Source organism: Dreissena polymorpha, chromosome 3 (genome assembly GCF_020536995.1).
Source record: "Dreissena polymorpha isolate Duluth1 chromosome 3, UMN_Dpol_1.0, whole genome shotgun sequence".
NCBI classification, from domain to species: Eukaryota; Metazoa; Mollusca; class Bivalvia; order Myida; family Dreissenidae; genus Dreissena; species Dreissena polymorpha.
The window spans coordinates 105,587,824-105,600,061 of NC_068357.1; the positions used below are offsets into that span (position 1 = coordinate 105,587,824).

At 34.6% G+C, this 12,238-nt stretch overlaps 1 protein-coding gene across 1 annotated transcript in view; it reads left to right on the top strand.

Moving 5' to 3' along the window:
• Positions 1-410: 410 nt before the first annotated feature.
• The window catches only part of LOC127870838 (uncharacterized), a 37,375-nt gene continuing 25,547 nt past the window's right edge, over positions 411-12,238 (top strand). Inside the window, exon 1 of the mRNA XM_052413371.1 lies at positions 411-3,395. Coding sequence (XP_052269331.1) covers positions 556-2,763 — 2,208 coding nt within the window. The 5' untranslated portion in view covers positions 411-555 and the 3' untranslated portion in view covers positions 2,764-3,395. The remainder of the gene's footprint in view (positions 3,396-12,238) is intronic.

Consider the following 12,238-nt stretch of genomic DNA (forward strand, 5'->3'; position numbering starts at 1 on the left):
AATTAGTTTTAAAACTTCACTTTCACTCACTCATGCTCAACATTTGTTATGTGACGTCAGCTTAAAGTCCTTTTTTAAGGTTGTACAAAAAATGCCTCTGGTTTCGAAACAGGCCATCTTTGCCCTCTTTCTTGTATGCGAACAGTCGTAATACGCTTAAACCGCCTTTAAATTTCGATGAAATATGCTAGTGATCGCTGAGTTTTAATCAATGTTGTTCGTATATATATATCATATGCTCTGAATGTGTCATACTTGGTTTGACATTTGAAAATTTATAACCGTCTTCAATTCAGTGAAATCTTAATACAAGTCCATACATTGTATCTTCGCATTATCTCATTATCTTAAGTCGATAAAACAAGATTTTATTCCGACAGTGGCAATCCGCCAAATATTAAATGCATCGATCCACGCAGTATTTGAAATGCAATCGATTGGGAAATCGAAAGAAGGCAGAATAAAACGTTAATAGTGTTTTGTAAATTGTAAATAACATTTCAAACTGTAATTTAAGTGAGTGTATATTGTGTCTGGGTTTTTTTTCCAAACAATATGGAAGTTGACACAATTGAGTCGTTGTCGATTAAACTGTGCACAGTGTTGGAGGATATTGGAGTGACTGAAGAACTGATCAACTTCAGAAGATATGTTTTCACCTTGCGCAATGTTCTCTGTACACATCTTAATCATGTCCACGGTATAGGACACATATTCGGTAGTCAAGTGGAGGGATCTACTACATTCGGCATGCATTCGGACACTGACTGCGTTATTTACATAGACACACTGAGTGCATATACAGACCTATCGGATTGCCAACCATCCAAGGTTCCATTTCTTGCGATAACAACCACAATGTCGTGTCCACAATGTTACAGTCTACAGCATGTTATGCAACTTTCAGACAATACACTTTTCCCTGCCCGTGAAGGAGTAATTGATTGTTCAACAAATGCGTTTACTAGTTTCTGGGATAAGTTTATGCTAGACGAAGAAAGCCGGGTATTGCTTTTAAACAATTTTTTCTTCAAGGCAGATTGGTTTCAAGGGTTTTCTTCGATGATGAAGGAATTCGAACAACACGGACCGGCGCACAGTTGGAAGGACATACTGGACAGCGTGTTTGCTATACATTGTCCAACAATTCCAAAAGAGTGCCAGGCTTTGTTCTTTAGACCAAATCCCGGTCATTGGCCGAAACAGGTCACATTAGCAAAGGCTAAACAGTGCGGAGTTTATTTTATGTACCCGGGAAATATCGGACACACATTTTCGTTCGACGCCGAACGTAAAATGTTTGTTATGAATGTTCATTATCAACGTGACATCGCATCACGTCAATGGAGAATGTCTACAAACAAGTTAGAACTTTTACTGATGTGTGATCTTAACATTGTACAAATGAAGGCATATATTCTCACGAAAATGATACGTAAACAATTCTTAAAACCTATCGTAGGCGATCAACTGAGTACCTTTCATATGAAAACAGCTCTGCTTTTCACCGTCGGAAACTACCCAATGGAAGTATGGACAAATGAAAACCTTGTGCAGTGTATACACTTTTGTTTAAAAACGCTCAGACGTTTTCTGCAAAGACGATATTGTCCCCATTATTCAATCGCCAGTGTTAATTTGTTTGCGGGGAAACTAAAAGTCAGTGAATTTTCACTTTTGATTCAAGAACTGACAAACATACTTAACTCTGGTTTGCAATGTGTGTACATGTTAAGCGCAGATTGTTTGGGTGAAAGATTAAAATCGTTTCAAGCGACACCAACTACTACACTTATGTCAAAAGAATATTATTATCTATTGACGCTGTCACGATTGGTTATTATGGTTATGGGTAAGCAAGGAAATTTCGTTGCGCCTGCACTTTTTCGTACGACCCAAGAGTTCGCAACACTGATGAAACAGTTCGCACAAAACTTGAAAAAAGCGATTTCACAGCAGAAAGATTACACGTTTGAACTTGAATTCGCCTTTCAAAACATAAGCAACACATTAGCTACCTTAGAAGCGTCTGCCCACATTTCTGATAAGAAACCCATCACAGACGACATATACGAAATGTACAACACTTCCGTAAGGTCTGGACAAGTCTCTAATTATTTAAAATATGCATCAATGCTTGTTTGCATAAATGATTATGACCGAGCTGTCACTTTCCTGAAGGATATCGAGAGCATGATTACACCAGATATGGTTCAATTCTCAATGATACAAAACGGGCACTTTTTTGAACGAATGATGGCAGGAGCACACACAAGTCTTACGCCAAACAAAATGTTCCAAATGTTTGCGACAAATATTATGATGGATGTTATATTTACAAGGCATGAAATTAATTGTGCTCCTAGTCATTTAATATATGAAATGTACGGGAGATTTATTTCAGTTGATGACAGGTCACCACACAATCTTCCAAACTTTATGCAATTTGCACTCATTGACGCCAAACCGTTCCTATACTACCTTAAGTACCTTGCACATAGAGACGCTGAAGGTAAACATGCGGCATTAGATCAACTTAATAATTATTTCATCTCGTTGCGAGGTGTTCCATATGTGGGTCAAATAGAGACGGCTTTAAATTTGATGGGACATATTATGGAATTGGAAAACCATGCATCAGTGGCTTGGGAAGCCTATGTTTCCTCAGTAAAATTGGCACCTTGCAACAACGCAGCTTACTGGCATATGTGCCGGTTGATCAGTGAACATGTGGCTGATAATTCACAGCATGAACGGATGTAGTTAATCCTTCCTTGTACAAACTGGCTAACAAAAGAGGACATTACACTAGCTCTTCTGATCCACCCCTTAACAGAAATGGCGGATTCCTAGGTGATAAAATGAAACAACAAACTTGATTGTGGCAGTTGGATTTTATATTTAAGGCCATAAATTTATTGGCGTCGCACTGGAGTGCGGCGACAAGTATGTAATGCATTTTTTTTTCGCTTATGGGAGGAGAAGTTATTATACGGATCAATGTATATATTTTTGTTTAAAGAATATCTTGTATAGTGGTGATTTTTTGTGTACATAAGTGTAAATAAGTACTGCATATGTGTCTATAACATTTATTACAACATTTATTGCCAATAATGCAAAACTAATTGTTTTAATTAATAACTGATCACAGGAAAAAGATCAGATCACAGGGACTGGGCAAATACGCGAAACTTTCTGGTTTTGTATAAAAACAAAACATAATCAAAATATATTTATTTTGTGGTTTTTCTAACAATAGCGCAGACTTTTGCTGTTCGAGTTTTGGTTAACGCGTATTTTCTTCAATTTTACAAGACGACAGCGATTACACGGTTTATTGCTTTATTGATAACCGTTACACTACAGTCACTTATTAATATCTTAGTTAGAAGGTGATTTTTCAAGCGGTTCCGAAGTGTAGTGGTTACAAGCTCGCTTCACATGTGAGAGGTCGAAGGTTCGAGCCCCAGTAGAATCAAATTATTTTATTTTTGTTCTATGTTAACTTTTTGTTTTGATGTAAACATTTTAGTTTAAATAAATATGCTGTTTTATTGTAACCATTTAAGCTCACCTGAGCTGTGCTCATGGTGAGCTTTTGTGATCGCCTTTTGTCCATCGTCCGTCGTGCGTCGTGCGGTGTCAACATTTGCCTTGTGGACACTCCATAGGCCACATTTATTGTCCGATCTTCATGAAACTTGGTCAGAACATTTGTCCTATTGATACCTCGACTATGTTCGAAACTGGGTCATGCTGGGTCAAGAACTAGATCACTTGGTCAAAAAAAATGGAAAAACCTTGTGAACACTGTAGAAGTCACATTTGATACCCAATCTTCATGTAACTTTGTCAAAATGTTTGTCTAAATGATATGTTGGTTGAGTTCAAAAATGGTTCTGGTCCGTTGAAAAACATGGCCGCCAGATGGCGGGGCAGTTTTCTCTATATGTATATAGTGAAAGCATTTGAACAGTCTAGTTGTGATAACCCATAACGTTAAAGAAAGATAACTTTCTAATAGTTAACTAATAGTTAATTCCCTTGTTTAAACTTGGGACTTCTTTCATAAAATGTGGTGTACATAAAGACAGTGGTTTGCATGCAATTTAATAAACCTATGTCATAAAATAACTGTACATGTACTAATGCACTGTAGAGCCTTATCTTTGATCTTTACTGAAAAGCCAACTTAACCTACTGTGTTTTGGTGTATTTAGCAGACTACTGTCCTATGAAACTGTTTCCATGGCAACCTTGTTATTTGGTATTTTCTAAATTAGAAAGACTCTTTTGATTGAAATAACTTTTGTAAATTCTTCTTATTTTTTACATTTGAGTCACTGGAGTTTTCTCCATAAATTGTGTTCTTAAGATTAAGTTAGACTTATTTTGTAAATAAAATTTTTGAAGCAACTTCTTGACTAACAGTAACTAATATTTATATCAGTTTTTTTTTTGACAGATTGTGAACTTCTTTTTACAATCATTAAGGTATTTGCTGTATTTGTTCATTTTTAATGATGCGTAGATTCTTTAGACTAAAGTTAGTTATTTTCATTAAAGCTGCTTTGGTTTTCACTTATAGATAAATTCTTTGAGTGTATTCAGGCGTATCTGACTGGACGCCTTTAGTTAATTGAATTACAATCATTAAGTGTGTTAGAAATAAGCGTTCTTTAATTAGACTCGATAAATATATCCGTATTACATAAGTGCTGACACAGTTACAAAACTCGTAACCGTCCCGTGACCGTTTTACTTGCGTAAGCGAACGAGACCGCACTACCTCAGTTGTTTATAGTAAAACATTGTGTATACTTTTAGTCACATTTTTAGTTCAATCTGAATGACACTTGCTGATCTTCACACATGGTGACAATCTTTATGAGCATAATATTTTTTGCTCATGGTAAACTTTTGTGATCACCTTTTGTCAATTGTCTGTCTTCCGATGTGCGTCATGAATATTTGCCTTGTTAACACTGTAGAGGCCACATTTATTGTCGGATCTTCATGAAACTTTTTCAGAAGATTTTTCCAAATAATATCTTGGACGAGTTCAAAAAATGGTCCCAGTCTGTCGAAAAACATTTCCGCCATGGGGCCTTTTGTTGTTCATTCTTCATGAAACTTGGTTAGAACATTTGTTCTGTTGATATCTTGGGCTGCAAAGAACATATCATTTTTTTATCTCAGGTGAGCGACTTTGGGCCTTTCAGGCCCTCTTGTTTGTTTTTATTATGCCCATGAAATATATGTGTGAGAGGGTGGGGGTTCGTTAATTCATTAAAACTTTTACAGTACATTTTTATTAAAATTAATTGATACCGCGTGGTGACAACGTTAATTAAAATTTCTTACATCACTTAATATCTTATAAAAAATACACGTGCTTTTATATTAACAAATAAATGCAAACATCACATCTATTAGCCATGCATTTTGTTGTTGTTTATGGTTGTTTATCATAGGCCCTAAGTACTATCCCTACCACATATAGAGCGCGAAACGCGATACGTTTTATTGATTGTAACAATGAGTTGTGATAAAGGAAGCAGCCGCTTATAAAGGAGGAGCTGTGTCCCAGCAACCCGTTTCCCTAGAGTCAAGCACTCCTCGGAGTTTTTTTTAAAAACCATATATAGAGCGCGAAGTGCGACACGTATTACTATCCAGGTGGTATGGACCCTTTGGTATGGACTTTTTTAGGGGACACTATCAATGCGCATTTTGTGACACTTTTTCCGTTCCTTACTTAGCGCAAAGCGCGACACGTATTACTACTCAGGTGGTATGGGCCCTTTGGTATGGACTTTTTAGGTGACAATATCAATGCGCATTTTGTGAGATGAAGCAGATTTTTTTAAACCTACACAGTTTTGTTCCATTAATGAAAACTGCACACGGATGCCAATAAAAAAAAACAATGTAAATAAAATGAACTATGAAATATTTGGGGGTTACAACACAAAATCATAGATAATGGTTTTTTGGCGGTTATAACACAACATCATAGACAATGGTTATTTGGTGGTTATAACACAAAATCATAGATAAAGGTTATACCAGTACCTTTTTCTATTTTGTTTAAAATAATCGGCCAATATATTAATATTTACAATAGAAAAAAAATCGTTCCATGTAACTTCATTGAGTGCCTTTTACACTGAAATTCCCGACGCCCTTTGATGCTTTGCTTCAATACTTATCTTGTTTTGTTTTATTTTGGAAGAGCTACCTTACCTCTAAGAATAGCTAAATAAGTTTAAAAATATGGCTGCATTTTATCTGGCAATTGTTTGAGATTTGGTTTAAACAGATATTTATTGTTTTTGTATAAGCAGACTTGTTCGGCTTAGTAATAAAGATCGCATAAGCTACACAATTATGCTGCATTGCCATCTTCTCGAATCATAAACTTTTAGGTAAAATTTTAGTACTTTTGTGTTTCTGTTCATGGTTATGCTGATTTGGCTGCTTGTGGGAGTGGTGCAAGTCCATTTCCAACATGTATAATTTCACTGCTTTTAAAATATATTTATACTGTGATTTTTTCACCTACTATTAGGGTGTAAAAATAATAAAATGTTTAACATGTATCGTTATTTTAGTTTATTCTACATTATTTGAACAACAAATCATTTAAATATTATTGTTAAATGATTATTTAACATATATATCATATAAGGAACTACTAAAATAACACAAAATGTTTGATTATGCAAATTAATTGTCCTTTATTACTAGTACCTGTTTCCAATGAATATCCACTATATGTGTGTGCTTTAGATACCATATGTTTCGGTATTCTTCTTAATGTTTTTTTGTGTGTTAAAAAAACGTTAAATGAACACATATTTCTGATGTTGCAACGGGCCCCAGGTGAATAGATGGTTTCCAAGTTTAACAATAACAACACAAATTTAAACAACATTCACAGGTGTTTCACATTCACTTATAAATCATCACTATTAAGAGATATATTTTAACATAGCTCCATCATTGAAATAGAATCACATTTCAAGTACGGTAACAGTAAGGTAACATTATTCAATACGCAATTAAGAAATGTCATTTAAAGAAATTGTTCTCAGATTTTGGCATGTTTGAAATGTGTCACTAAATGATAAACGAAAACATCGACAAGAATACAATTAAATACAACAGAAGTTATCTTCACTAGGGCTCGAACCACTATCCATGCTACTATAGAAAGCTCTGTGTTTTATATTAAAATATGCATTCAACGTATTATCACAATCTAAAACTATAAAAAAAATATCCAAATGATCCGATCGTTTCGCGTTTGTATTGCTTTATAATTTTATCAATTTATAATGGCTATTCATAATGAATATGTATTTTCAGTACGAGTCACGTTAACGGATTAGATTTTTCATTTATCTTTGAATCAGTTACAAACAATGGAAAATTCTTTTTTTGACAAACTGTTATTAAGTCCCTTTAAATATGCGTGAATGATCTGCAAGCAGTAGTCAATAAATATAGTATGTTTAGCTTTAGTTAAAATTTATTTCTTTACCAATAGATTTAACAAAAAATGTTCTGTTTAGCATTTGAAAGATATGAAGTCGAAATTAAAGACCTAAGTATTGTTTTCAAGAAATGCCTTAAAAATGCCAATGTACAGAGATGAATATGCAGACGGCATGTCTAAAATTAAGAGTACTAAAATGATCGGCTTAGTTACTTCTCAGACCCCATTACATACTACAAAATTTGTGTTTGTCATAAGTGGTGCAATTACTCTATTCATGCTTTGAAAATTAAGATCTCCAATAATGTATCATTATTATTTCTTGTTGATTAAAAAGATTGAATTACGGTCATTCATTTTAAGTTCACCGGAACCAAGCTGGTTAACGGATGGAACTTCGATAACATAGAAAAACAAACGCTGCGCGCGAAATATAAGTTCCTTAGTGTTTTTTAAATGTATATCCTTAATATTAGTTTTTGAGACACTTTGCATGTTGGAGTTGATAATAAGTATACCCTTTTGTATTGTGATGGAGTAATTTTAAGAAAAAAAGGGTTTATAAAGTAAATGACTTTAAAAAAATCTTCTTGGGAATCACTAGAATAAGGCGTTGATATTTGGTGTTTAAAATGAGATGGTTGTCTTGTACCGAGTTTGTTCAAATCATGCCCCTATGTTCAAAGTTTGCCCCGCCGTAGGGGATACTTGTTTTCCTTATATCAATATACATAAAACTCTAAAAATCTTCTCTGATAAAAATACAAGGCCTAGAAGTTGTTTATCTGGAATGTAACGTTTTATTGTGTTCCTTTGCTAGTTTTAGTTTAATCATACCTATAAGGACATAACTGGCCACGCATCAGGTGTCAAATGATGTATAGTTAATATCCATAAACTTAAAACACCTTCGGGTGTTATATATTTGGTGTGTAAAATTATATCGTTTTCCTGCACTAGGATTTCTTCAAATCATGCCCCTGGGGTCAGAACTAAACGCGGCATTGGAGTCACATGATTTATATTGACTTAAAATGTAAATATCTTTTTAAAAATCGTATTCTCATATCCCGAAAGATTTATTGGTTAAATGTTTAGTGCGCGACATCGTATGGTGATCCTCTTCTAAGTTTGTTCAGAACAAGCCCCTGGAGTAAAAGTATGATCCATCATAACGATTATTTATTTTTGTTAAGTATGACTTTTTGTTAATAAAAATATATTTCATGTCAAAGAAAAACGAAACTATCACTGTTGCAAAATAAAAAAACAACAACACCTGCCACTCACATTATCATAGCAGTATACAAGTGTGAGAAGGTACTTATTGCGAAAATATGTTACCAATTAAAAGCTATTTATCATAAATCGTGGTAATTGATTCCCTTCCGGTTACACTGTTGATGTAGTTCTTATGCATTTTATGTTTTAAATTTAGTACTTTTTTCAGGATTGTGTATAATATTTCGAAACTGTTTATTAAATAACTTTAATTAAAAAAGCAATAACACATTTTATACGGTGAGATACTTCATCTGTTAACTTTAAAATTGCCATTTGTAATGGCTTTTAAGACCTAATGGAATCCCTGAACATAATATAAAATATAAAGTATAACTCACTATACATTAGCATACTTAACGTTTTCACTGAAGAAAAGACCAAACTTATTATTTTTTCCCATGAGCAGAACCCTGTATAAACAAAGGAAATACTTTTAGACTTAGCTGGGGCCCTGCATTAATATAATTTGCTAAATATTGCTATAGTGCATCTATTTTTTTATTTCTCCACCCATAGTTTACCAATTTAGTCACTGCAAACTGAAAATTGTTTTACTTGAATCATGCTCTCTTCAAAGGCGACCTTTTTTTATGTGGCATATATATTATACCTACAAACATAATAACTTACCCAGAGTAGGCACTTAATAAGAAACACATTAATAATGTTTAAGGTAGAGATACAATATAGACATTGATGAAATAAAAATCTGACATTTTTATTTATATGTAGGATCCATTTGATATAAACCAGACATTATGATTACGATGCATTATTTTCTTGTGTACATTTGATTTATTTATCCACAGTTCCTGCACATTACTGATAAAGTAGTACTGATAAAGCCGAATCGTAGCCATATCGATCTTACGAATAGTAGTATCTAAGTTCAATTCTGAAACACACGTGCAGCGTTTATTTAACTGCTCAGCAATAAAACAAATTTGTACAATGGAAATTATTCATCAGCAGAAGACTTCATTGTTACTGCCATGGCAACGAGTTGAATATCTGCCTCTATATTGAGAGTTGTGTGCGAAACAATAGTTTCCGAAAGTATATCATTCGTCGGTTGGTCGTCGTCTATCCGACTACCATGCCTTCAGGCGAGCGGATTAAATTGACCTACGTTTCCGACTTTTTTATACGAATTCGCATTTTTTCTTTATTACATCATGCAAAATACGTTCAAAAATCATAATATCCGAATGTATATCAACTAAAATATACAGTGTTGTGAAAACAAATAATCTATGTTAATAAAATTCATCGTTTTAATAAACTTTCGTAACGCCCCTCAAGTAAATCAATACATTATACCTACTCATTATCTAATGTCGAATTAAACTAGTTTTGACTCCAAAATTGATGATAAACAAAAATAAAGAATGCCGCTATCATACGGGCACGCGGATGTTCGAAAGTCAATTGCTTAGAAAACAAGATAAGTATTCATGCAAAGCATCAAATAGCGTCGGGAATTTCAGTGTAAAAGGCACTCAATGAAGTTACATGGAACGATTTTTCTATACTGTAAATATTAATATATTGGCCGATTATTTTTAACAAAATAGAAAAAGATACTCATATTACCATTATCTATGATTTTGTGTTATAACCCCCAAATAACCATTATCTATGATGTTGTGTTTAAACCCCAAATAACCATTATCTATGCTTTTGTGTTGTAACCCCTAAATATTGCACAATTCATTTTATTTACATTGGTTTCCTTTTTTATGCCCCCCCCCCCCCCTTCGAAAAATAGGGGGTATATTGTTTTGCACATGTCGGTCCGTCGGTAGGTCGGTCGGTCCGTCCACCAGATGGTTTCCGGATTATAACTCGAGAACGATTAGGCATAGGATCATGAAACTTTATAGGTACATTGATCATGACTGGCAGATGACCCCTATTGATTTTCAGGTCACTTGGTCAAAGGTCAAGGTCACATTGACTCGAAATAGTAAAATGGTTTCCGGATGATAACTCAAGAATGCTTAGGCCTAGGATCATGAAACTTCATAGGTACATTGATCATGACTGGCAGATGAACCCTATTGATTTTCAGGTCACTAGGTCAAAGGTCAAGGTCACAGTGACTCGAAACAGTAAAATGGTTGCCGGATGATAGCTCAAAAATGCTTACGCCTAGGATCATGAAACTTCATAAATACATTGATAATGACTGGCAGATAACCCCTATTAATTTTCAGGTCACTAGGTCACAGGTCAATGCCACAGTGACTCGAAATAGTAAAATGGTTTCCGGATGATAACTCAATAATGCTTACGCCTAGAATCATGAAACTTCATAGGTACATTGATTTTCAGGTCACTAGGTCAAAGGTCAAGGTCACAGTGACTCGAAACATTAAAATGGTTTCCTGATGATAACTCAAGAATAATTAGACCTAGGATCATGAAACTTAATAGGTACATTGATCATGACTGGCAGATGACCCCTATTGACTTTCAGGTCACTAGGTCAAAGGTCAAGGTCACAGTGACAAAAAACGTATTCACACAATGGCTGCCACTACAACTGACAGCCCATATGGAGGGCATGCATGTTTTACAAACAGCCCTTGTTTTTACTGGCATCCGTGTGCAGTTTTCATTAATTGAACAGAACTGTGTAGGTTTTATAAAATCTGCTTCATCTTGTAAGCGTTATTTCATATTTTACTCAACATCAAGGGGGGATGATTGTGAACTTATTCTTACGTTGCTCATTTACGATAGGGGTTGAGTACTCATTTATATGAAAAAAGTTTTAATGTGTTTACGACCCCCCACCCTCTCACACATATTTTTCATGGGCATAATAAAAACAAACAAGAGTGCCCGTTTGAAGGTTTTTGACAACTTGATAACTTTACCATGACCCATATTTAAACTTCACCTACATATCATCTAGACACAACTTCTGACCAAATTTGGTGAAGATCAGATGAAACCTACTTCAATTAGAAAGCGGACACCATGCTAAATGCTTGAAATGCACTAAGTGACCTCGTGATCTAGTTTTTGACCCTGCATGACCTATATTTGAACTTGACCTAGATTTTGTCTAGACACAACTTCTGACCAAATTTGGTGAAGATTGGATGAAAACTACTTCAATTAGAGTGCGGACACCATGCTAAATGCTTGAAATGTACTAAGTGACCATGTGACCTTGTTTTTGATCCTGCATGACCCATATTCGAACCTGACCAAGATATTGTCTAGATACAACTTCTTATCAAGTATGGTGATTATCGGATGAAAACTACTTCTATTTCAGAGCGGACACCATGCTAAATGCTTGAAATGCACTAAGTGACCCTGTGACCTAGTTTTTGACCCAGCATGACTCATATTCAAACTTGACCTAGATATTGTCTAGATACAACTTCTGACCAAGTTTGGTGAAGATCGGATAAAAACTACTTCAATCAGAGAGCT